A 27,738-nucleotide genomic window follows, 5' to 3' on the forward strand; every position below is an offset into this window, starting at 1 on the left:
AGATTCAGTAGCTAGTATGTTAAATCTCAACCATTATAGTTTGATGCTAGTGTTTTAATACTAAGTTAAATAGAGAAATTTACGTTAGATTGTGTGATTTTATTAGTGTTGTTTTATTTATTTTGTTAGATTGGTAAGATTTTATTTTTTAGTTGGCTTTTTATTTGAACTTAAAATACTGGCCTTAGGACAACTTCTTGGCAGTACTAATGTTCTAAGATTTTAATATTTTTGAATGAAAAGCCTTTGAAAGACTATAACAAAGTTCATTTGGCTTCTAAAAGAAGTCGTTTAAATGAAATTAGTAACGCTCTTTTTTAATTAACTAGTTAATTTTTTTGTGAGGAATAGTGACCCTGAGCTAACATCTGTTGCCAATATTCCTCTTTTGCTTGAGGAAGATTGTCGCTGAGCTAACATCTGTGCCAGTCTTCTTCTGTTTTATGTGGGACGCCGCCACAGCATGGCTTGATGAGCTGTGCTAGGTCTGCACCCAGGATCCAAACCCATGAACCCTGGGCTGCTGAAGCAGAGCACGTGAGCTTAATCACTATTCCACTCAGCCATCCCCAGTAATGCTCTTTTTTAAATTAATAGACCTTATTTTTAGAGCATTTTTTGGTTAACAGCAAAATTGGACTGAAAGTAAAGTACAGAGATTTCCCATGTACTCTCTCTGTCCATCCACAAACACAGCCTCTCCCACTGTCAGCATCCGACGCCACAGTGGTCCATTTGTTATAATCGATGAAACAACATTGATACATCAATATCCCCCCCAAATCCATAGTTTACCTTAGGGTTCACTCTTGGTGTTATACATTTTATGGATTTGGACAATGTTTAATAACATGTCATCATCATTACAATATCACATGGGATAGTTTTACTGCCCTGAAAATCCTCTGTGTGCCACCTGTTCATCCCTCTCTCCTCCCCAATTCCTGGCAACCACTGATGTTTTTTTTGTCATCGTTGTTTTCCCCCTTCCAGAATGTCATGTAGTTGGAATCATACAATCTGTAGCCTTTTCAGATTGGCTTATTTCATTTAGTAATATGCATTTAAGGTTCCTCCATGTCTTTTTGTGGTTTGATAGCTCATTTCTTTTTATTACTCAATGATATTCCGTTGTATGGATGCACCACAGGTTATTTAATTCACCTGTGGAAGGACATCTTGACTGCTTCCCAGTTTTGGCAGTTATGAATAAAGCTACTATAAACATCCATGTGCAGGTTTTTGTGTGGACGTACATTTTCACCTCATTTGGTTAAATACCAAGGAGTGTCATTGCTGGGTCGTATGGTAAGAGTATGTTTAGTTTTGTAAGAAACTACCAAACGGACTGTATTATTTTTAATCCTAACGAGATTGGCATGCTAAATGTATTTTTGATGCCTTCCTTGTGAGGATATCATTTTGTCAAAGGACTATGAAGTTTGAAGGGTCAGGGTAAAAGAATTGTGGTGTGTGATGTGTGTGAGTGTGAGTGAGTGTGTATGTGTGCATGGGTGCCTGAGAAAGGGGAGGTGAAGGGCAAGGACTTTCCAGCATCTTCCCTTTTCCAAATTACCAGCTCATCTAGAAACTGGGTCTTACATTTTGGAATCATTGTTGGAAATAGAGTCATGTCGTTAATGTGATTATAGCACTGATGCTCTGTCATTATATTGGTATTGATGATGAAAATATCTGTGGCATTTTAGGCATGTACCTGGACCTCTAGAGATGGCTTCATTTGGGTTTATTAGAGTCAGCGCCAACCATATCCCAGTGCTGGGAGTTGAAGTGAGAACAGTGACTTTGGGCAGTGCTCTTTAAAGTGAGGGTAGTTTTCTGGTGGGTTCTCTCAGGAGTCTTGATGTGGGTAATATCATCATTTGTCCTGTTAGTGATACAGTGCAGCAAGGGCTCTCTGGCCTTAGATAGCACAGCTTGTACAAAGTTAGTCAAGTGCTCAAATGCTCACCACTTTCCTGCTGTCTGTGCTACTGACTTTTCCAATATTTTTGCCCTTCACAATGACTTGTGTGGATGGGAGGACTTTGGAGGAAGCAAAGAAAGGTGATAGTTTTTTGAATTGGTGCAAAGCAAGGAAGAGAAAAAAAAGACTTTTCCCTAACGTTTTTCTGTTACCATCAAGGGTGCATCCCATACTATTGCTCTATATTGATCTCTGTACAGATGCTCTTTTCATTGTATTAATGTTTATGATAATTGATCTGCGTTTAAAGTTGATTTTCCTGTTTAAAGTAGGAATCAAATGGGAAGGGAATGAAGAGTCTCAAGCAGGGCATCGTTCCATTTGGGTGACTTGTAGGGACTGTGTGGGAATAGTAGGATTCATACCTGGACGAGTGGCTGGCCTGCCACCCACATGCAACCTGAGTTGTGCTGATATCTTCTGGGACTGAAACTTTGGTGTGGGTACTGCTCTGTTAAATATTGGACAGTTCTAATACAAAATCCCCTTTGGGCTGCCATCTTGTTTCTTTTTGAGTCATAACGTGAAATTTACCATATGAGTATGTGTAGAAGACAACCCCCAATATTGAGCTATTTCTCATTTTCCCTTTTAGAAGATTTTTAAAACAGTTTTTTGCCAACTTGAGTATATGAAAATTTTAGGGATATAGGTGAAATAATCAAATGTCTATATGAAATATTTAACCTGCTAACTTATGTGTTTTAAATAACATATATAAAAATTAGGATTGTTTTCCACATTCGTACATCTTATGGAATCATTTTATTCCAGTTCTTTAGATACGTCTTTGACATCAGTGATTATTAAAAATCACTTTTTAGCCATCAGTACAGTTTTCCAGAACATATTATATTCATTTTCATGAATAAATTGTTTATGCTACAGTACTTTTTAAATTCTTGTAAGATTGCTATCATTGGAAATTTTATCTTAAGCCAAAAATATTGATTCATACAATATTAGTATATATGTTTTTCCATTTCTTCTTTTGGTTTATTTGGGATCTTCACAATATAACCACTTACACTCCTGCCTAATAAAGTATTCTTTAAAAGGCTTATTATTTACAGTGTTCGGCACTTTTAATTTTAAAGCTGTAGCTCCCAGGGATAATTACATAAAGCTGGGTTAATTTCCTTGCCTCCTAAAAAACGAAAAACAAAAAAACCTTCTATTATGTGTCCTATATAAGCTTCCAAAACTTGTATTACTTGAGGTCATTTCAAACTAATTTGATTTCCCCACAGTAATTTCTGGTCTGAAATGAAGTAATTGGGAAGCTTTGTAAGAACTAGAATACAAAGCAGTTCTCCCTTTTCTGAAAGGATAATGTAGTGGAGAAATTCTTTTATAATATCCAGGCACATGTAGTATTTAGAACTAGTCTCTGTCCTTGTCTGTAGATGTATTCACATAAGTTCTCTGTGCGTTCCTTACAGTGCTCCCTTTTTTTATTCTGGCATTAAGAGTGACAAGGCCAGGCATTTTACTCCATGTGAATATTCTTAAAGCTCATATACTAAAATATCAGGAGAGGCACTGAAAGAAAATATGGTTCAGGGTATATATTATGTCGGTCTATTGTGTCAAAAGCACCTAAATGTATTTTATCAGTTATTCAGAAGAAGAAATCTAAATTTGTCCGTGGCTGCTTTTTAAAAGTTTATGGACTCGTCCATTTGGGATCCGTCTGCCCTGTGTATATTTTTGCTAAAACTTAGCACATCAGTTCTGTGTCACACTTTGATTTGTGGTTCCACTAGATTGTCAACTTGTTGAGGGAATAGAACACGTTCATCCTTATATACTCTATTACTCTAGGCATTCAGTAGGTGCTTAGAAATTAAATTAGAAAGTAGGTGCCACGGGGTCAGCCCCGATGGCCGAGTGGTTAAGTTCGCGTGCTCTGCTTTGGCAGCCCAGGGTTTTGCCGGTTGGGATGCTGGGTGCCATGCTGAGGTGGCGTCCCACATAGCACAACCAGAGGCACTCACAACTAAGAGTATCCAACTGTGTACTGAGGGGGCTTTGGGGAGAAAAAGAGGAAAAAAAAAAGATTGGCAACAGTTGTTAGCTCAGGTGCCAATCTTTAAAAAAAAAATTAGGTGTCACTAAAAAGGGTTTATAAATGTACTTCATAAATTCTAAAGACAGAAAACTGGTTTACGCTCATGCTGTCTGTCCTTTTGTTCTTGTTTTCTACCACTTAGCCCCTTTCCCCCTTCTCATATGCCTTTCATTTTTCATAGTAATATTTTCCTTTTTAGGTTTTCACTGGACATTTAAGAACTTGGAGTGTTTGACCATTAACATGTGTTCACTGAGTCAGGCCTTAGGAGGGCTCTCGAAAGGGTTGGAAACAGCACTAAGTATAAGCAGACAAATTAAAAAATGTAATGCCTGTATCTATTTAAAACATATAGACAGGCCTGTTTTATGCTAAATTACACATCTATGTTATGTGGTGTATTTGAGATTGTATTGCTGTGGAAAGAAGGAGAACAGAGAGAGAAATCTAGAGAAGGCTCCCTTGACTTATCAGGGTGGAATCACTGTGCGGTAATGTGCTACATGGCTGCATTGCAATTCTAATCCGCCTACATGCATAAGTCAATGGGGTCTTTGTTTCAAACTTGTGGAAGAATGCATGAGCCAAGTAGTCGTGGGAGTTCAGTTTAGTTCCACTGTTTCGTAGATTGGGCTAATTTTCAAAGGGATCCAGACATTTACTTTTTCAAGTGAGAGAAGCAAAAGCAGAAAATCCATTCTTTCTTGCTATGAGGAACTTATTCTAAAACATTACATGTCACTTGTCCCTCATGGCTAGATCTGGATGGAGACATTTGATAATTTGTTCAGAACCTGGAGACTGAATAACTTCATCTTTTGTGGACACAGAAACCAAGAGTTATCTTTTTCTCATCCAAAGATGGAAGCAACTATTTGAGAACTCTGTGCTCAGTCATTAGAAACGTTTTAACCTTAAAAATGGAACCTTAGGGGCCAGCCCCGTGGCCGAGTGGTTAAATTCACGCACTCCGCTTCAGTGGCCCAGGGTTTCACCGGTTTGGATCCTGGGCGTGGACCTTGCACCACTCATCAAGCCATGTTGAGGCAGTATCCCACATGCCACAGCTAGAAGGACCTACAACTAGAATATACAACTATGTACTCGGGGGGCTTTGGGGAGAAGAAAAAAGAGGAAGATTGGCAAAAGATGTTGGCCCAGGGCCAATCTTTAAGAAAAAAAAGGGACCTTAATTTCTATCTTTTGCAGATTATTCAATATTAGCTCACTGGCAGCTGGGAATATAGGACTTGACCGAGCACGGAATATGGGCAAGAGCATTGTATAGGTTCAGAAAATTATTAAAGTCTATATAGAACTGAAGTTAATTGGAAACCAGCTGATATTTCAGTCTCTGATGTCATTTGTCTTTGTGAAATTGGTTCCTATGGCCTTTTAGCACCTCCTCCTTAGAACTGTTGCTGACACAAGATTGTAGAATGAAACTTTTTGGATCTGGACGTTAAAGTTCATCTTGTCAAAACTATTTTATGGATGAGAAACAGATTTATGGTTGCTCCTTACCCCTAGTGCAGTACTTCTGTCACTTTGCATTTCAATTATTTGTGTCTTCCCTTATATATTGTATGGAATTTCTTTAGGGCAAGGACTGAATCTTATTTCATCTTTGTATCTTTAGTGCCTAACCAACTGCCTGACATGCAGTAAGTTTTAGCATATTTTTCCAAAACGAATGAGCAAATGAATCAGTGAATGAACGAACCAAACATCAAACCCGACTTACCTAGATCATTCTCCAGCTGGGTTGGTGCTTTTGTTACAAACCAGACACTTCTCTCCCTTTAACAGGCAACAACAAAAATGTACCTCAAAGTGAAAGGGTTACAGGGGACCAGACAAGAGTCTTGGTCTTCAAAAACTTACTCTCGTTTGTGTGTGTTGCGGGGGCAGTGGGAGAGGATATAAACAAGCATGCTAAAAATAAGTGAGATAATTCCAAGTACTGATAATCCATTGAAAAAAGTGCCATGACATGAGACATTGAGGACTGAGTTTCCCAATAAATATACCAATGTCGTCTCCTTAGTAGAAATCTAACCCCCATCACTGGGCATCAGTCCATCTACTCCACAGACAGGAAATCCTTGCTACTACCCTGAAGGCTTATCACATACTCATGGCTGAAATTCTTCTGGAACCAGAGCTGCAAAAAAGAACTTCTTTGGAAAGATTAGTTCAGGCAGGATTGATGGCTTCTGGCCCTCTTAGGGATGCCATGTTGATGAATGGAATTTTTGCCTGTTAGCTTTAGGAAAAAGTTGGGTTGGGGTTTTTTTTTTTTTTGATCTTGTTAAAAGCTGCCACATACAAAAGTTGTTTTTTATATTGTCCTGTTTTTAAAATAATTGGAAGGAGGTCTTGAAAGGCATTACCTTAAATTTTGTCAGTATCCAGAAAATATGGTTTCATTGTAGAACTCTGACCTGTTGAGTGTAGTAGGTGAGTCCAGTAAACACATATTTATTGAGCACCTGTTTTCGTACCGAGGACGGTGCCTGAGGGATTGCAGAGTAGTGCCTTCCATGTTGTGAGCTACAATCTCCTAATGTCATAAAATCAATGTAGTGAACTGTGACTAGCATTTTTTAGCAAATGGAATGGAGAATAGAATAGAATGTCAGATTGCATCATAGATAATATTGCATTGTTTTATCAAACTTGTTTCAGTTGTGTATGTGTGTTCAGGGTTGCAATGTGTTTTGTGCCGTTTTTACTGTGTATCATGGTTAGAAAAGCTTGAAAAATACTATTGTAGAGGATTCTCAAAAAGTATGCTTAGATTCCTTGCTTTTGAATAAGTTAAACTCTCATGGGGGAAAATACACGAAGGAGTAAATACTCAAGTACTGAATTATGTGGTTTGGGATAGTAGGTGCTGTGTGTTCTGAAAAGTAAATTGATCGTACAAGTTGGAAGTGTCATGGAGACAGTGGCACTAATCCTGGAAAACTGGGTAGAATTTGGAAGGAGTGAAGGCTAGAGAATGACTTAGAAGTGAGAAATGGTATATGGATAAAAAAGTTGGCAAGACTGGAGTAGAGGTTTCAGTTTACATTGGAGAGTTTTAGGATATGGTTTGTAGGCATGAAATGAAGCGCAGTTGTTCAGACTAATGAGTGCCTTGCAATAACAAACCTAAGGAGTTTGCACTCCATCAGGTAACCTGCACAGATTCGCAGGCTGGGGAGTGATATGATGTAGGGTGGGTTTATAGAATATTTTCCAACACCTTGCCAACTCCTCTTTAGTCATGGAGCTCCCGAGGGAATTGCTTCTGGGGGGTGTTGGATACCAAGTCTCTGGCATCAGATCAAAGAGAGCTAGGAAGGACGTTGGCTGTTCTCCAGAATGTAAATACAAAGGTAGAACAGGTCCCATTGTGGTGCATGTGAAATACTCCCGTGGATGAGAACTGCAGCACTGTCTGTTTGAAATATGGTGAAAGATGGATTTGAAGAACATTTCTTCTGATATCACTGCTAAATGTTTGCTCTCAATGTAGAAGAAAAACCAGATAAGAAAGCCTCAAGTTTTTGAAATACTGGGAATCTGACCGACCTACCTGAAGTATGCTATGTAAATAATTTGTCAGATGATCTTCTCTTTGCCCTGCACGTCCCCTCACTGCGTGTGGTATATATATAATTTGTACAACGGTTTCGGGAGTGATCACAAAAAGTTTCGTTGAAACTCTTTACTACTTTCTAATTGAAGAGAAATTTAAAGCAAAGAAGTTTCTGAAATTATAATATACATTAAAGGAAAGTTGATTTAACTAGGAAAAAAGCATATTTACATGCAACTATTTAATCTGTAACACTAAATACACCAATAATTTGATTGACTTCTGGTTGGAAGTTTTGATTCTTAGTTGTGGTAGATTATCAAATGTTCTAAATTGAGGCTGTGCTAGAGAATATTCAGTGTTTAAGTCATTAGAATAGATAAGCAGACACTTTCATCTAGGAATATGAGATTACTTTCAAATAATCTAAGGAGATTGCATGCATCTTAGATTTTTGGTAGGGGGCATAATTTAATCAGGAATGCAATAGAAGTCCAACCACAGCCCATGAAAGATGAAGGGACATGAAGATCACAAACTTTGGTTTCTAAAGGATCGTATGTAAAGCTTGCATTTCCCTTCCTCTGCAAAGAGGGTGGATGAATGAAAAATGAAGAAGGGGGCGTATTTGTTTATACTTATCTTATGAAGGCATCTGCTCACAATCAGTCGCTTGTGGAGAGAGTGCCAGCTGGCAGAATATTTTCATGATGTAGATTGTCCATCCACTCCGAAGAGCAGAAGTACAAGGAGGCCTGTGTGTAGGACTGAATTCCTACCCAGAGGACAAGGGAGGGAGGTTCCTGCAGAGGTCTAAATGAGGTCTACTCGAATTTTCTATTTTATTTGCAGTTTTCAACATGTCATTTTTCCTACTATCCTAGCTCTGATTGCTGTTTGAGTTGGCTAATCAGTTCCCTCCTTTCACTGTTATTACTGCTTATTACATCTCCACTTGGGTGGGTCTGAGAGGGGGCACCACCGGAAAAATGGTGCTACTTTTTCCAACAGTGTCGTTTTCCTTGTCTTTCTGCTTAACTGGTTCACTTTTGTGGGCTGTGTAAGAGCTAAAGGTTATTATTACAGATTTGATTTTCGAAATGAATTACATCTTTATCCTCTCACCTTTTAACTGCTAATCTTTTTGCCTGTTCATTTACCAGGGAAAAAGAAGTGTTGTTTTAGTCTATGAAATAATAAAATAAGTAATTCTAGGTATCAAATGTATTTGAGTTGTTATTACTTTTGTAAAATTTCTGAATTAGATGTCTTGCTCCTTCCGTAATTTTTGTGACGATAGAGGACAAATTCAGATTTCCTTGGATCAAATTTTAAAACAGTATACCTTGCAGAAAAGAGGTAGAAGAGGGTTTAGTAGAAATCTTTGTTTTTATAGTCTTTGATTTCTTAGATCAGGATTGGCAGATATTTTCTGTAAAGGGCCACATAGTAAATAGTTTAGGCCATGCAGCCTCTCTCACCATTGCTCAGCTGTGCTCTTGTAACAGAAAGCAGCCATAGACAAATTGCAAATGAACCAGCATGGCTTTGTTTCAGTCAAACTTTATTTACAAAAATAGGTGGCGGGCTAGATTTGGTCTGCGGGCTCTAGTTCGCCACCCTTAGATTCGAAACTACTAAAGGTGTGTCCTGAGGCTTGAGTCTGGAAGGAGATGGGAATACCTAGAAATACATAGCGATACCGCAAAGTATTTCTCAAATGAGAAGAAAGTAGATCAGGTGTGAATGTTGTGAGAGAATTTAAAATCCAGGATATCAAGTCTGGATTTTCCAGTGTTCCTGTGATTCTTCAGTCTCTCCCCTCTTCCTCTCCCTTGCCTCCTCTCTCCCCCTCCTCCTCTCCCTCTCTCTAATACCGATATGAATGTCTCCTACTTTGCTCTAGCCCACTTTTATATATATATATATTTATTTATTTATTTATATATATATATCTTGTATATATTTTTAAATTAAATACCTGAAATTTCTTCTCTGAAAAGTAAATATTTCTACATTGGTCTTTAACCAACAGGATGTAACACCCTCTCTGAAGATACCAACACTACTGGACACAGACTGGGATTAAACAAGTCTAGGCTTCTAGACAAAGAAGAAAAAGTGTTTTCTTATCTTTTTGAGTGTATTGAAGCTGAAGTTAACTCTTTGCTTCCAGATTTGTTCCTTGCCATTGAGAATTGCTGTTGGTCTTGCATCATTTGATTAAATATTAGTCATTGTTGGGAGGAGGAAGGAAGGATGGGAACCATAGGGGATGGGGAATTTGGTTTACAGGGAATGCAGACCAATATCTGCATGAAAAGAGCAGCATTGTGAAACCCCCCCCCGGCAGTAGCTGAGTTTTCTCAAAATCAAATGTATATTTCTACTTGCCTGGGAAATAGGGCCTTGAGGATTCAAGTTCAATGACAGAGGAAATTGGCATGGAGAACAATATTGGGGAGTGTGAATTCAGCTGGCCCACTTACCCCAAGCCTCCTTGGTTGTAGAGTTTAATATCTATATGTGTCTTTTTTTTTTTTCTTTTAAAGATTTTATTTTTCCTTTTTCTCCCCAAAGACCCCTGGTACATAGTTGTGTACTTTTTTTAGTTGTGGGTCCTTCTAGTTGTGGCATATGGGATGCCACCTCAGCATGACTTAATGAACAGTGCCATGTCCACGCCCAGGATTCGAACTGGCAAAACCCTGGGCCTCCAAAGCAGAGCGCGAGAACTTAACCACTCGGCCACGGGGCTGGCCCCTATATGTGTCTTAAAGAAGATAGACTCCTATTATTCTGGTTCACTGCTCATACCTGCACAGTTAACACTTACAATTAATTTCATTTTGAAATACGTGACACGTGAAAGTCAAAGTCACCACTCATGAGTGTCTAAGCTCCTTCTGCAGTGTAGCACCAAGATCAAAAAAAGACTTTTCCTACCTAAATCTTTAAAGGGTGAGAACCAAGACAGAGAAGTGTTTACAGTAGGGCAATATTTCTCAAATATAATTGTATATAAAAATCACCTAGGCCTCTTCTTCTTTTTTTTTGTTTTTGGTGAGGAAGATTGGCCCTGAGCTAACATCCCTGCCAGTCTTCCTCTCTTTTGTATGTGGGACACCACCACAGCATGGCTTGATGAGCAGTGTGAAGGTCTGTGCCTGGGATGTCTGAACCCTTGAACTCTGGGCTGCCAGAGCAGAGTACACGAACTCAACCACTAAGCCACTGGGCCAACCTTTTTTTTTTTTTTTCTTGATGTGGAAGATTGGTCCTGAGCTAACATCCATTGCCAGTCTTCCTCTTTTTTCTGTTTGAGGAAGATTGTTCCTGAGCTAACATCTGTGCCAGTCTTCCTCTGTTTTGTGTGTGGGTCACTGCTGCAGCATGCCTTGATGAGTGGTGTACAGGTCCACACCTGGGATCCAAACCTGTGAAACCTGGACCGCTGAAGCAGAGCGTGTGAACTTAACCACTGTGCCACCAGGCCAGCCCCATAGGGTTCTTTTAAAAGTTCGTATTTGGGGAACTTACCCAGAATCTACGAAAACGGAACTTTTGGGTATGAGGCTCAACAATTTGCGTTTTTTCCAGAAGCTCTGTAAGTGATTCTGACCACCAATCTGGTACCCTGTCATGGGCCAGATTATGGGAACCACTCTAGCGGGAAACCTAGACCTGGGCTGGTACCTTCCAGTGCTCCTGTGGCTTTAAGCCGTTTGGGTACCAGATGATTCTTTTTAGTCTGGATCTGAGGGAAATCTTTGGGAAGACTCTCTCAAAGAACTTTACTGTGGACCAACGTGGATCTCTTTTACCCACTCTAATCCATCTACACCACCAGAGATGATCCTCACTATCAGTGTAAATTCAACTCCTACACTGGGTCATTCCCATCGATTTAACACATACTGTCTTCCCACCTTAAGCAATTTTTTCTTGAACTCCCTCTTCTCCCCTCTGGCTGCCACCTCATTTCTTTATAGCAAAATTACTTAGAAAATTGTCTTTATTAGCTGTCTCCAATCTTTGCTCCCTCTGCCCCCCGACATTCTCTACCTTCAATCCCTATCATTCTACCAAACCAGTTGTCAAGATGAGCAGTAACCTCCAGGTTGTTAAATCCAGTGGCCAATGCTCAGTCTTCGTCTTTCTCGGGCTTTCAGGAGTATTTGACTCAGTTGATCATTGTTTTCCTTTTGAAAAGTTCTTTAAAACTTGGCATCTGGGATTCTGCTCTATAGATTCTGCTTCAGTGGTTGTACCTTGTGAATCTCTCCTCTGCTGGGTCCTCCCTGTCTCCCCCATCTCTGAAAGTTAGTATGTCCCAAGACCCAGATCCATTCCTCTCATCTGTCTATATCCCTTCCCTAGATGTTTCCATCTAATCCCCTAGATTTCAATGCTGTCTGCATGCTTCCAGGTTTCTCTCTCCTGCTTGGACCTCTCCCTGAAATCCAGACTTGTATATCTTCATTGCTGACTTGATATCTCCACTCAGATCTTTCATAAGCATCTCAAAGTAAATATCCAGAACTGAACTCCCAGTTTCCTTGCTCTCCATCCCCACCCCTGTTCCTCACATATTTTTCACTATCTTAGTAAATGGCAGCTTCATCTTTCTAGTTGCTTAAGCCACAGCTTACACCCCAATCCAATCCATCAGTAAAACTGGCCCACTCTACCCTCAAAATATGGTTAGAATCTGCTCACTGCTCACTGCTTCCACCCTGGACCAAGCCACCATTATCTTGTGTCTGGATGATTGCAAGAAACCCCTAACTGGCCTTCTTATCTCCCTCTAGTCCCCTCTATAGTCTTTTGTCAATAAAGCATCCAGAGTGATCCTTTTAAAATACTAGTCAGATCATGTTACTCCCTTGTGCAAAATCCTCCATTGGGTTTTCGTCTCATTCAGAGTGGCCTATAAGGCTGCATGGTCCGCAGTTCCTCCTTGCCCTCAGCTTCTCTGACCTCATCCCTAGACTTTCCTTCTTGTTCACTCTTGCTTCAGCCGCGCTGGCCTCCTCACCATTCCCTGGAACTTGCCAGCATTCTCCTGCCTCAGGGTGTTCGCATTTGTCCTTCCTAGAATGCTCTTCCCTCATGTCTGTTTCACTTGCTTAGCATCCTCCTGAGATGTCACCGTATCCATGTCTGTGAGGCCACCTCTGATGATGCTGTATTAAATGGCACTCCTCCGTGCTTTCTATCCCCACTTTGTTCATCACCACATCATTTATCATCTGACATGTAAAATTTGTGTTTTTATTTTTGCTTTTTCTCTCTCTCTTACCCACTCCCATTCCCTACTGCACTGGAAAGCCCTACAAGGTTGGGACCTTGTCTGTCTTATTCTCTGCAGTAGTCCCAGTGCCTAGAACAGTGACAGAGTAGGTACTCAATAAATATTTGTGAATGAATGGAAGAATTTGGACTTGCAACTATCAAGACTAGTTATGGCTGTTAACCTTGACCTAATGGGTGGCTGGTAAGAAATTAAGCAATTGTAAAAACTGAGAAAGGCATTTTAGTATTTAAGGTATTTTAGGTAGTTGTAGTTATTTCTTCTCTTAAGAACAGATGCAAATAGTATATGATCTAGGGGAATAAGGGGCCAAGTTAATTAGGAATTAAAGAAACTGGAGAGTAAAAGGCCTTCTAGCAGAATGGAGGATTAGCTATTTTAAATCGCTTGTCATGGTGGACTTTCACTTAAATTCACTTAGCAAATAGTTGTTGAATAAAAGTACACTGTTGGTTAATTTCTGTGACGCTGTCTGTGTGTCAGGAGGATTTACTAGAGTTGATCTGAGTCTGTTATTGCACCATTATAACTGTATATTAGAATCTCTTTTCCCCCCAGATTTTCTCACTATTTTATCATTCTTCACTCTTCTATTATGAGTGAAAGACAAAATATAGCCAGTGCTCAATAGTATATGGATATCAAAGAACAAGAAATAGCTTCCCATAAAATTGTGGTGTCTTTTTTCCTTTTCGTATTTTAACAATTCGACATTTTTAAAATATGGGTTTTACGTATGCAGCTTATATTTCATTACTTCTTTATTTTATTCCCTTAGTATTTTAGTTAACTTCTTTGCTTTCTTTATGTGACTCCATTAAATCCCACGTGTCAGTCACTTCCTTGTAGTTAGGACTCTTGTTCAGCAGAGTGAATTTTTTGCCTTGGCTTGGATGAGTGGGAGTAAATGCTGGCTTCATTCCTTTCACTTGGCTCAAGGATTTCAGGCATGCTTGTGACCTACTAGCCTGAATTAAGGCTGGTATCGAGTCTTGTAAGCCTGAGGTTTAGGTTAATAAGGCATATGCCCAGTACTTGGCTTGGAATTTCGCTTTGGAATCTTTTCTGGTGAAGGTTTCAAATCAAATGACAAAGATATACAAATTGGGATAAATTTCTCTTATGTTTTGACAATGGAAAAAGCATGCGCCTCTAACAGTAATTTGCACCTATTTGGAATTATCCTCTAAGAGTGTTTGATGTTCTAGTGTTCAATTAAGAATTCTCTCTGTTCGCATAATGGCTGTCTGATGATCTCATATTTAATTAGTGTGTTAAGCCAAATCAGTTTTGAGCCTTCAATTTGCTGAAGAGGATAGGGCGATTTTGGATATTGCAGTTGGGCAATATGAGCAGAAATTTTATTTTTTGAGGATTGCAACACTAGGTTACTGCCATGGTCTTATTCAGTATTAACGTCAAGTGGTCATTTCAGGAGTGGTGGGGAGAGAGCAGGGCTGTCTTCTTTGGCTTAAACTTTAAATTTGGTACTTTATGGAAACATCAAGTTTCCATAAGAGATTATGGATTTATCTTCCCCAAAATCATACCAATCAATGTCAAAACTTTTGTTTTCCCCTTAGCTCCATTATAGCCACACTGTTATTTTATAAATAGCCTTTGGTATAGAATTTTAGTAGCTTTTTGACAAATTCTAAAATGATTATCTTCACTTCTTCTCGTTTATCTACCTGCTTTGTTCTGTTCTGTTGTGGCAGCTTGGAATTAAAGCTCTCCATGTTCCAGCACTTACTCATCTCAGCATGTCTTCCTGTCATGACAGTGGCACATGTGTGATAGGAAGGGCTTATTACATGTATGTGGGAATTTTGAACCATTGAAGACTTTTGTTTATACATTTGAAAGGGCCTCCTCACATGTATATTCCATTGTATCTGTTTTAATAAATTTGATGAAAAATGACTATTTTTTACAAAGCTGTAAAGCTTACTTGTCCGCATTCATAAGTTGTGCTGATTTAGATCTGCTTCCTTTGGGGTTGTCTCCCTTGTACTGTTGGCATTTAGCTGACTGACAGGAGAATGGCCATAAAAAAGGAGCACTGAAATTTAAGGGAAAGGAATGGAATAATAAGTTTTTGAAAATGTATTTTGAATATGAGTTTTAGGCACTAGAAACCAGCCTTTCAACAGGCAATTAGGACTGCGTTTTCTAGCAGTTGGAATGCCTCCATGTGCCCAGACCACATCAACACATTCTGTATGTGCCTGACTGTTCTCTTCATGCTTTCTGATCATCAGTCTGTGTCTACTTGAGGATCCCACGTTCAGCATTAACTTGGCCCTGGGTCATCTTGATTGGTGAGGCCGTATTTGTACAGTCTGTCTGCTGAGGTGGAATGATAACAGCTGGTACGCAGCTGTACATGTTGTCCTGGGAACTCTTATTTCAGCCAGCAGTTATGCTAACAAAATTAAAAACATTTTCAAATAGTTGCTTTCTGTGACTACTGTTTGTGTTAACGTTTGGAGAATCTCATTTAGTAGCCTAAACGTCTACCATCTCTAACTGACTTTATGTACTACTACCTTATTAAAGTTCTATATTCCTAACATATAGTCTGACTGTAAGAACAGTCGTTTTCTTTTTTTTTTTAAAGATTTCATTTTTCCTTTTTCTCCCCAAAGTCCCCTGGTACATAGTTGTGTATTTTTAGTTGTGGGTCCTTCTAGTTGGGGCATGTGGGATGCCACCTCTGCATGGCCTGATGAGCAGTACCATGTCTGCGCCCAGGACTCGAACCAGCGAAACCCTGGGCCGCCGAGGTGGAGCGCGCAGGCTTAGCCACTCGGCTACAGGGCCGGCCCCAGAACAGTCGTTTTCTGATTCTAAGGAGTTAGCACCTGAGAACAATAGTGAATCAGTGACTCCTAACTTTATACTTTAGAATGAACAAGTTTTCTTCATCTAATGCAGGCCACGGAAGGGCATTTGAAGTTTTGTAAAATTCTGTGCGGCCACTGTCATTCATTACTTCACTGTAAAGGAGGCTGTTTCACAGGATCCTCATGGAATTCTTCTGAGCTGCACATAACAGAGAAGCATTTCTGTTCTCCAGCGGTCAGCACTTGAATCCCATTCTAAGACAGGAAGGGTTTCTTCCCTACTCAGAGAGATTAGAAATACTTCACTATGTAGGAGGCTTAAGCAGAATTCCTTGACTTGGCCCTTCATGAACAAAGGCTGGATTCTCATTGTTCAGGCAGCCCCCTTCCCTTCTCTTATTTCCTCAGCCAGCATGAACTGTAGGATTCAGAGCAGGAAGTATTAGTTAATTTTGTGTGCTTCATTCTGAACATCTGCACTTGAGTCTCTTTGTTTATGGAAAGAATGTGGCGGGGTTGGAGGGAGGCAGTAGAACATTCAGAAGCTAAATATTTTCTTGAGGGTGTGTATATATCCATGGTCAGTCGTCTTGTGCGTGAACGTGAGGTGAGGAATGGAAGGTGTTCTAGTTGTACCATTGCTGGAATACTTTCCAGACATGTACTTACTGATTTTCTTAATTGTTTGGCTTGGCTTCTTTACCTTAAAGTCATACTGTCTACTTTTGCGTGCTCTCAACAGTGTGAAGACGGTACAGTAGCTGTCATTGCACTGGAGAATAGGAGGCCTGGTCCTGTTTTCTCTTCATCTACCGTTTAACTAGATCATTTTACTTTGTCAATTGTGAATTGAGTAGGATGGACAGATAAAGAGTAGGAAAGTATGGTGAGAGAGAGAGCATGCATGTGGTAGGTCTCAACTGTAGCTGTTTAATGGAGTAAACGCTAGCTCCTTAGTTTTCCAGTTCTTGATTATCCATGGTTACAGGTAATTCCGGATAGCACAGATAGCTCAAGCCTTGACTCTTCCACTCCATTTTCTGTATTTGCTTCCTTATTTAATCAGATTAGATTCCAAATTCCTTGAACTAACTTCAGTTCCCCTGTCTTACTGTCCTTTCATTGCACCTGGAAAGGGGGCGCTAAGTGCCGCTGTAGAAAATCACACCTCCACAAAGATGTCCATACAAAGGCATGCCCTCCCACCCTCTTCCCAGCAGCCTCGTCTCTGCCCAGCAAACCTTCTTTTTCTCTAGTCAGCTCTCTCTGCTAGTCTCTACAGTGGCTCTTATGAAATTTCTATACTCTCTTTGAATATTCCCACCCAACACTCACCACTGGCTTTACCCTCAACCCCTTAGCAAGTGCTCTTTGATTTTACTGCACAGAAAAAATGAAGTCAACAGTTAGAACTCTTTGAACTTCTATCCTTTAAAACCTACAGAATCACTTGCATTTGCGCCCAGATAGAAAGCAAGGATGCAGGTTGCCTCCTGTATGGAGCCACTCCTTTCACCAGCACCGAATTGCATTCTGGTTCCCCAGCCTTGCTTCCCCATTCAGTCTTTCCCCCTCTGCTGACTCAAGCACAACGGCATATAATACAACCTTGTATCTCCTATCTAAAAAACAAGACAGAAAGAGAAAAATCTTCCTTTGACCCTATATACCCTCCAACTATCGTCTTCTCTTTGTCCTCCCCTTTAGCCAGATGTCATAACAGGTTGACTACACTCATGTGTCTACTTTCCTATCTCCTATTCATTCTTAATTCAAATCCATCATGATCCTTGCCCATGGGACTGCTCTCGCTAAGCACAGCAACAAGCTCTTTGTGACTTAAAGCCAATGGGTACTTCTTAGTCCTTATCTTACTTGACTCTCTCAGCAGATTTTAACACCATTGATTATTTCCTCCTTAAAACCCAAGAAGGTTTTAAGCCAAGAAGGTTGCGTGACATTTGTCCTCTTTTACTTGCCCTCCTCCCTCTGGCCTCCACAGTCCCCTCTGTTGTCTCTCTTCTGTCTGTGATTTATTTATTTATTTTCCTGCTTTTTCTCCCCAAATCCCCCCAGTACATAGTTGTATATTTTAGTTGTGGGTCCTTCTAGTTGTGGCATGTGGGACGCCACCTCAGCGTGGCCTGATGAGCGGTGCCACATCTGCGTCCAGGTTCCGAACTGGCGAAACCCTGGGCCACTGAAGCAGAGCGTGCGAACTTAACCACTCGGCCATGGGGCCGGCCCCTGTCTGTGCTTGAAATGTTGACACTCCTCAGCGTGATCTCAAAAGTCAGCTCCCTTCTCATTCAACACACTTGCCTCGTTGATCTCAACCATACCCAAATCTTCATTATCCGTCTACATGCTAATGAATCCTAGTTCTATATATTTAACTCAGATGTCTCTCTTGGCCCTTAACACCACTCACATCTAATGCCCTACTAGACCTGTCGTCTTGTCTAGATGACCGCAGACACCTCAAAACTAGTGTATCCACAATTGAGCTCATCTTCCTCTCCTACCCCCTGCCCCTGCTTCCAATCCTGCTTAACCTCCTCTTTTTCAGTGGGTGGTAGTACTCTCCATTTAGTTATTTTTAAACCAGAAAACTGAATGCTGTTTTTAATCCTTCTACCTTATGGAATTAATAAAAGAAGCTTTGACAATGAAACAGAACGTCAACAGGGTAAAAGAAGAGGAGGCTTTCCAGTGGCTCCTGTTCGCCATCACCCTCCAGTTACTGAGTTACTATTGACGTCTGCTTCCTGTGTCTCACCGAGGTCCATTCCTTTCTCTCCAATTCCGCTATCCCTGTTAGTTCAGCCACTGTCATCTCCAGGATTTCTGCCACATCTTCTTAACTAGTCTCTCCACCTTTAGTCCTTTCCCTTCCAACCTAATCTCCAAACAGTGGCCAGAGTGATGTTTCTGAAAATCAAATCTGATCATGTATTTCCTGACATAAATCCTGCAATGGCTTGCCATTGCCGTCAAGTTGGAATTACTCTTTAACGTGGCCTTAGTCCTGGCACGCTCTGCTTCCTAGTTAGCTCACCTTCAGCCACTGTCTTCAATACTAGCCATACTGCACAAATCTAATTCCTCCAGTGGTCGATCCTCTGTGTCCTCTGGGCTTTCGTGCATGCTGTTTTATCTGCCTAGAAAACTGATCCCTGTTTGCTTAGCTAATTCCTCTGCATTCCTCAGCTCTTGGATTTAGATGTCACTTCCTTTAGAAAATGTTTCTTGACCTCTCAAATCTGGGTTAGGGGACTTTCCTCCATGTTCCCAAAGCATTATGCACTTCCCCTGTCATAGCACTCATCACGTGGCATTGCAGTGGGCTGTATCCCCTACTGGGTTGACTACAGCTCCGAGGGCATGCACATGGCTGTCTTGTTGTGTGGGATGTGTGAGCCTCCTTTACAGACTGCCACAGAGCCCTTTTTCTCTTCCCACTGTGGCTGTAGGTTAGAATGAGAAAGACAGCTCTGTAAACGAGGCTTGGTGAGGTAAGGCCAGCACCAGCAAGCTAGGCCGCTTCAAAGTTTAATGCTAGCAAAGTTGCTTTCTTAATGTCCTTTCACCCATTGCTCTTTGTCTGTGGCAGCAGTGGGAGTGACCACATGTGCCCGTTTTCTCTAGAGTGTGGCTTTGTGGTGCAGAGGTTGGTCTGGAACACAGGCTTCCCTGACCCACCTTATCTTCTCTCCTTTGATCCAGTCTCCTGCAGGTTGGGTTGCTAAAGAACAATGAGGTGTCAGAAATGTAGACAGAGTGGAAAAGCAAGGGTAATCTGTGATCCACAGATTAGTGAGTAAGCCTTCGAACATCCCAGGTCGCCTACTCCTGAGTAAAACTAAATTGTTTTACCATTCTGGAATGTCTTAGTCTCAGGAACGCCGTGGAAACTGTATTATAGCCTTGCCCTCATTCAAAAGTGACATCTTGACATTTTTGACACAGAAAAGAGATACAGGTTAAATGTGCATTCTTTTAACAGGAGGGTTATAAACCATATTTGCATGACCTGTGTCCAGGCCAAATGTTGTTCTGCATCCTAGGTAGAAGCTCTGGATTTGTATAATATTCTTTGGCAACTGTACCAGGTAGCTCCTGGTACAATCAGGCACTTCTGTATGAACATATCCAGGATCCCAGTTCAGGAATTTTCTTCTAAACCTTATTATAATAATGCTTTATATTTGTATAGAGTTTTACGGTTAATCAAGTATATGTAAGATCTTAGTTTGACTTTCCAACAACCCTGAGGTAGGAGGCTCAGGGATTACCCTCATTTTTACAGAGGGGAAAATGGCAGAGCAGAAATCACACAGCTGGTGATTGAAGGAGTCAGGACCTGAGCTCAGGTCTCACAAATGCCCAGTCCTGTGTTCTTTCTGTCATGCCATATGCCTTTGTGTTCAGGATTGTATGTGCATGAGTACGTTTCAAGTATATAGGGGACAAGTTCATTAAACCTCTCTTTTAAGATCTGGACCAGTTGAGAAATACAGTCAGATCAGTAGAATAGTGCTGATCATATTCTTTCTGCATCAAGAAGTAATATTAGAGTTAATAAAGAATGAGTTTTTAGGGGCTGGCCCAGTGGTGCAGCAGTTAAGTTTGCATGTTCCGCTTCAGCAGCCCGGGGTTCGCTGGTTGGGATCCCGGGTGCGGCCATGGTACTGCTTGGCAAGACATGCTGTGGCAGGCGTTCCACATATAAAGTAGAGGAAGTTGGGCACGGATGTTAGCTCAGGGCCAGTCTGCCTCAACAAAAAGAGGAGAATTGCCAGCAGATGTTATCTCAGTGCTAATCTTCCTCAAAAAAAAAAGAATGAGTTTTTAAAAATCTTGAAAGTACCCAGAAGATCCATTTAGAAAGTCAGCAATTTTCTTTTCTGTCTTTAATTAAGCCTTTACAGAAGCACCAGCATTAAGAATAAATGCACCTTTTAATTGAATTTTATTTTTCTTTAGTAGTGGAAGTATGGTACTGATAGATGCTACCATTTTTCACAGCAAACGAACTTTCAGCAATGCATGTGATAAACAGGCTTTTATGAGCCAACTTATGAACACAATCATACTGTGTCATTTCTGCGAAAAAACGTGCATTGTTTCCAGGTTTAGAGTAGCCTATTGGACGCAACCAATGTGTTGTGTGGTCTGGAACCTTCCTAGTCTAGTGTGCACAGGGTGGTTTATATCCTCTTTCTTTGTCAAGTTCCGAAGTGAACTGGGGATAGAGGGTATTTTTTTGCTGCATCCATATGACCTTTGATGTATTTGTTCCACAGGAAAAGCCTTTGATATCACATATGTGCGCCTCAAGTTCCACACCAGCCGCCCGGAGAGTTTTGCCATTTACAAGCGCACGCGGGAAGATGGGCCCTGGATTCCTTACCAGTACTACAGCGGCTCCTGCGAGAACACCTACTCGAAGGCAAACCGTGGCTTCATCAGGACAGGAGGGGACGAGCAGCAGGCCTTGTGCACGGATGAATTCAGTGACATTTCCCCTCTCACCGGGGGCAACGTGGCCTTTTCAACCCTTGAAGGAAGGCCCAGTGCCTACAACTTTGACAACAGCCCTGTGCTGCAGGTAGGCATCCGGAGGTTGGCGTGGGAGCCAGTTAGTGCTTCCATGTACAGGATGCAGGAAGATTGTTGTACTGGGGATCTTTGGTCCCACTGTTGAGGTAAGGAGTAGGAGTAGAGTCCGCTCCAGCAAGATAGACAGCTGGATTCTGTTCTGCTCTCCTGTGAACTCTTAATAAGTGAAGGAAGTAGTTTTGTTCCTGCTACCTAGTTGGTGTTTGTTCTTATGTTCTCATGCACTTGCAAATGTATTCTGGGATGTATACTTTACACATTTTTTAAAGAGTTGAACAGTTTTAACTTAAGCGTCAGTACTTGAGGTGGAAACATTTTGCTTCTGACCTTTTGAAGAGGGTATTTGAACTAATCTGTCCAGTTTTCTTGCATCCTTTCTTCTTTGATTTGACAAAATAATTATTTTTTTAAAATTTGCAAGGGAGAATGACTGAAGCAAGATATTTAAGAACGCCACCTTCCTGCAGTATTGTGCAAGGAAATTTTGATTGGGTTTGTCTGGCATCGTTGCCAATCATTATGAAAACTCTTCATCACCTAAAAGCACTGATATTTGTAACAGGATGTAAATTTATATAAACCGGGTACCCCTAGTATAGTGCTTAAGCTTTGTGATAGAAACTTTTCCCTATTTGACAATAGAAAGAATTAAGGATTTCTTTTTTTCTCATTAATTCTGTGTGCATATTCCTTATACACCATAATATGGAATCTTTCTGTATTGCTTATATTTCTGTGAACTTTTCTTACATTCAGCCTGTTTGATTATGGAGAGACTGGCGAGCCTCATGCCATACTCAGCACCTTAACACAGAATTGGAGATGCTTCTATCCTATGGCTGAAGTTAACATTCTAAATGGGGACAGCCTGTGTTAATTGACTGAGACAAGAAATACTGAATGTGGGTTTGCAAGTGCTGTGTACATTTTATGAGAAGCTGTTGTGATTTCTCAGTAGGGAATCCCCCAGTTTTTCTAGGTTTTATGCTTTTGTGTCTCCTCATTCTTTCTTTCTGGAATTTATTATGTTTAAAGACTCTTTTTCTAATTTGGTTGTATGGTTTTGGACACTGGCAGAAGATGAGAGTATATTTCTCTGTGGGTCCAGTTCTTCCCTTCCATTGTATTTCTCTAGGTTGCTAGGAGATCATAAATCTTGATCTTGGTAAACTCTGAGGTTATAGTGAGCAGTGAATATGTTTGCAAAGGCCTTTCAGAAAAGTATTTCTTGCGTTGGCAATAAGATGTGTTCAAAATAAATGGCAGAAAGAATCGCTGACTTTGATAGATGAAAAAGCAGGAGATTGAATGCCTGGAGAGACGTGATCTCCAAACGCTCTTTAAGTTGATCACCTAGCAAACATTTGCTGGCTTTGTTTCTTCCTACACAAACTATTGTATTTACTGTCCTAGAGAGGCAACAGTACAGACAATAGGAAAAAGCCTCGTGACGTAACGCGGTGACTGTAGTTTTCTGGCACCTTTGCTAACTGTATGCCTTGTCAGCCTGTCTTGAAGCAGTTCCTCCAGCTATAGGAATTCTGATGCTTGTTACTTTTTATGCTGTAGGAACTTAGGACACTAAATGTGATTAAAAAAAATGCTATGGGCATCTGCCGTAGATTTGGTCAGTTGTTACCGTTATGCAAAAACACTAATTATGTGTCTCTGGATGTAAGAGCTCTGGCTCTGATATCCAATTGCCAAGGAGGTTTAACTGATTTGACTTTTAGCTGATCTGACAATGAGGAGAGAGGGAGTCGGCCTCTCACCTCATTGCTCTCTAAGCATCTGTACAGATGCTGTGTCATCTCCCAGATGGGAGAGGAAACCCTTCCTGGTTTCATTGTATATGAATATTACTATGTATGTATTGATTTATAATAATTAGCATTTACTATAGCACTTACTATAATGTGCCATAGTATGCCAAGCATTGTTCTAAGCCCTTTAGATCTATTAGATAAATTAACACGTTTAACCTTCACAGTACCCATAAATAACCCATAAGGTGCTTTTATCATCTCCGTTTTACAGATGAGGAATCAGAGGCCCAGAAAGGATAAAAAAAACTTGCCCAAAATCACACAGTTTTAAGTGGCAGAACTGGGATTCAAAACCTGAAAAGTCTAGCTCCAGAGGCTGTTCTTTTTAAGGTGCCTATTGGGGGAAAAAATGGCTTATATTCAGCCCTGAGAAGCTTTTATTCAAGGGGAGCTGATGAAGATGAAGTCTGTAGAAGATGTAATAAGCATTAAACACAGAGATATGTTTAGCTATTTACATTACGGACGACTGAAAGATTCCTAACATTGTGGCCCCGAGTGGGAGTTGTTATTGGAGTTCCAAGTTTGGATACAGTGAAATCATCATCTCTTCTCCTTTCTAATTATACTTGGAGGCTTCATGGAGATTAGCTTTTATGAGTTACGTTGTTCTATACACCAGGTGTTTGGCATGGTTTAAGCAGTGGTTCTTAATCAGGGGCGTGCCTCCCAGTCTCATGAGGAGCCTTCGGAAAACATTGATGCCTGCAGCTCTGCCCTTGGTTCTTACGTCTCTGTAGGTGATTCTGATGTGCAGTCCCAGGAGAGGATTTAAAGTGGAAATGGTGTCTTTGGGTGGTTAAGTGTAAGACACCACTCCAAAACTTAATGATTTCTCATGATTCTGTGTTGGCCTGGGCTCACTCTCTGGCAGGTCAGCAGGGAGCTGTTTCTCTCTCTCTGTGGTCCTTACGTCCTCAAGGAGACTAGACTAGACTTCACTTGATGGTGGAAATAGTCCAAGAGGGAAAGTCCCAGTGCACAAGTGCTTATCAACTCTCTGCTTGTGTCACACTTCCTTATGTCCCCTGGGCCAAAGCAAGTCACACGCCCAAGCCTAGAATTGGCGTGGAAAGGGACTCCACAGGGTGTGGACACTGGCAGACATGATTCATTGGGATCATTCCAGTAACGGTCTACCACAGATGTAAACATCTGTCTAAAATTAGCTCAACGAAAGGGCATTTATTGTAAGGGCTTAAATCTCATAAAACCTAAGGAAGGACTGTATAACCTTCATTCTTGTCCCTTGCCATTATGGTACACTTGCTAGATTGATCAATTGTGATTTCTTCAAATTTGTTCATTTGTCAACAGATGTTATTTGAACACCTACTGTATGCTAAGCACTAGGGAAATTGTGATGGACAAAACGAAAAATTCCTGCCCTCGTGGGGCTTACAATCTGCTGCTGGTGGTGGTGGAAACAGACAATATAAATATAACAGGGAAGGGAAATAGGGAGTTGAGGAGGAGGGAGCAATTTTAGATAGAGTGGTCTGGGAAGGCATCTCAGAGAGGTGACATTGTGGGAAGGGTCTTGATGAACAAAGACTGCATCTGATTGGTCCAGGCCGGTGTAATGATTTCTTACTTTGTACTTGGATGTGTCTCCCAGATCTGCCAGTAGTGGTTTGGGTTTGGAGGGAGAGAGAGATGGTACAAAATGGCCAGGAGGAGGCAATGACCAGCATATGTAGTACAGATGTGGTGCTACATGCACTCTCTGCTGGTATCTCTGACTGGATTGGGGTGTAGATACGGACTGGAGAGAAGGGACGTGTGTATTGAGTACTGCATTTAAAAATCTATTTTGTTTAAGCCTCTCAATAGCCTTGTGAAGAAACTAGTATTATTCTTGCTTTTTGGGAACTCAGCGGTAAAGCAACAACTTAGGTCAAAGAAGGGAAGAGTCAAGAAAGAGAAAAATATCAGGAAATTAAATGAGTCATGGGTATTATAATAGATTTAATGCTAGAAGAGGACATTAGTTAAATGATACATTAACTGTTTACAAAATTTTGTCACATTTATGTCTTCGTCTCCAGTCCCTTTACCTGTCTTTTCTGTTTTTATTTTTTGACAGGAATGGGTAACTGCCACTGACATCAGAGTAACTCTCAATCGCCTGAACACTTTCGGAGATGAAGTGTTTAATGACCCCAAAGTCCTCAAGTCCTATTATTATGCAATCTCTGATTTTGCTGTAGGTGGTAGGTAAGTAAACTATTAGATCAACCTTGAAAGTGATTAAGCTTTGGTTTAGAAATGAGTGTAGCAACTTGTTTACAACTATTTTGATAATGTTGTTAGACCTTCTCGTTATTGGAAACAAAGTAATTAGGTTTTCCAAAACCTTGTTAAATCAACATACTTAGTGAATTCTTATTGAGTGTTTAAGTGCAAAGCTCCATGGTAGGCACTATGAAGATACTGAGGAAGTGTAAGACTGACCTTCACCTACTGAGAAGGACCCAACCCTCCAGGATCCTATAAATGAATGGGGCAGGTGATTTATGAATATGTGAAAAATTAAATGCTACTAGTCACATGTTTTAGATAAAAAGATCAAGCAGCACTAGAAAAGATGCCATATGTCAGAGAATGATACCGAACTGTCGGACTAGAGAAGCAGATGGGATCTGAGCCAGGTCTTGAAGAATGGGTAAGATTTGGATGAGTAGGGAGGATGTCTGGGTTGGGTGCAGGAGGGTGGGCATGTTTTGAGCAAAAGTTTAGACCTGAGAGAGTATAAACTTGACTTAAAGAAAATCTCTTATATGAATTTGTAGAGTTGTAAACCAGAGAGAGAGAGAGTGGTGGCCAGAAACTAGACAGCAGGCTAAGAATCTTGGACTTACCTCCCACGTATTAGACTATGAGGTCTCAGGAGCAGAAATGTTATTTTTGTATGCAGTGTTCCTGGTATGGGATTGACGCTCAGTGAAAATTAATGGAAACTGTAACCAATGAGAAATTATGTACTTTTTTGGAGTAGAGCCATGATATCAAAACAGTGGGTTAGGAAGATTAATATGCGGACAGGGTGAAAGTAGAGTGTGATTGAGAGAATTTACATTCCTGTTACGATTCTGTGTTCTAGGTGTTAGACGACAAACGCCTGACATTAGGGTGGTAACGGTAGGAGGGAAAGCAACATAGAGATGCATTTTATTGTGAAGGAAGAATTATCAAGCCTTTAATCAAAGGTGATTTTAAGGTTTAGTGATCAGGAGAATGGTTGTACCATTAAAGTAAATGAAGAAGATGAGCTGATTTGGGGAGATGATAGATTTAGTTGTAGACATAAAATGTAGACATAAAACTCAAACAGCCATTTCTTAATCTTGCTTATTAGTTCCTCAGTTTACAGTTTTGAATGGTAAAACTCAAAAACGTTCTGAGGTTGTTTTTAGTTCTCTGTGTGTATCATTTTTTGGCATCCATTTCCGGGACTTTGTAGCTGTTTCATATTTGTGAACGTCTCTTCTCTTCCTAGATGTAAATGTAACGGACATGCAAGCGAGTGTGTGAAGAATGAATTCGACAAGCTGGTGTGTAATTGCAAGCATAATACTTATGGAGTAGACTGTGAGAAGTGTCTTCCTTTCTTCAATGACCGGCCATGGAGGAGGGCAACTGCAGAGAGTGCCAGCGAATGCCTGCGTGAGTGCCCCTTGGTGTCAGCCTGTTAAATTGCCTTGAGGACTTCCCGAGGTGGAAGAAGGAATGGGTGACTTCTTTTTATTCCTCCTTTGAAAGGAAAATTCTGAAAGGCAGTGCTGCTTCCATAATTTGAGAGTGTAGAACAGTAACTGCGTGCACGTTGGAGGAAAATCATAGCTGAGGGCGATTGGCTGTAAATGTAAACTGTGCTGGGTTTGTGTTTCCTTTATGAACACACCTACCAGAGCGGGAGCAGCATCTTCAAGGTTTGGAACTTTACTTAGATCCACATACTGGGCCAATGTAGCCTTCTCCAAAATACCGTTTCTCTAGTCTTGTCTTTGTTGCCCTTTAAAATATTCTTCTTCCTACCAATGCTCATTTACTCAAGCAGCCAAAGTCATTGATTAACATGGGTCAGGTGTGTTGAGTTCTAGACTAAGACCGTCATTCAAAATGTTATTTCTCAAAATTATTTTTCCCTTATCTCACTAAAGAGCACAGTGGGGAGAATTCTCCCCTTCCCTCCATGCAGAGGAGAGTGGCTCCGGGAGGAAGAGTAGATGCCAGTATTCCTAGGAAAGGGTAGAATGAAAAAGGTTACACGTTTATCCCTGCATAATGGCCTGGTATATTTCAAGAAAGGAATCTCAGGAGAAAGGAACCATGAAACCATGTAATCATGATTTGCCAAGGGCTTAATAATAAGAAACTTTAAAAGGAGTTATAATTTTCTTGTGTCCTTATAAATATTTCTTATCATACTCTTTTGGGAATAAAGGGAATAAGAAAGAAGACCCTGAACTTGCAGGAATTATTG

At 40.6% G+C, this 27,738-nt stretch overlaps 1 protein-coding gene across 1 annotated transcript in view; it reads left to right on the plus strand.

The window, feature by feature from the left end:
- Window positions 1–27,738, plus strand: part of LAMC1 (laminin subunit gamma 1) — a 116,545-nt gene that overhangs the window by 56,793 nt on the left and 32,014 nt on the right. Inside the window, exons 2-4 of the mRNA XM_046680978.1 lie at window positions 21,111–21,415; window positions 25,339–25,469; window positions 26,752–26,918. Coding sequence (XP_046536934.1) covers window positions 21,111–21,415; window positions 25,339–25,469; window positions 26,752–26,918 — 603 coding nt within the window. The remainder of the gene's footprint in view (window positions 1–21,110; window positions 21,416–25,338; window positions 25,470–26,751; window positions 26,919–27,738) is intronic.

This window comes from Equus quagga, chromosome 13 (assembly GCF_021613505.1).
Source record: "Equus quagga isolate Etosha38 chromosome 13, UCLA_HA_Equagga_1.0, whole genome shotgun sequence".
NCBI classification, from domain to species: Eukaryota; Metazoa; Chordata; class Mammalia; order Perissodactyla; family Equidae; genus Equus; species Equus quagga.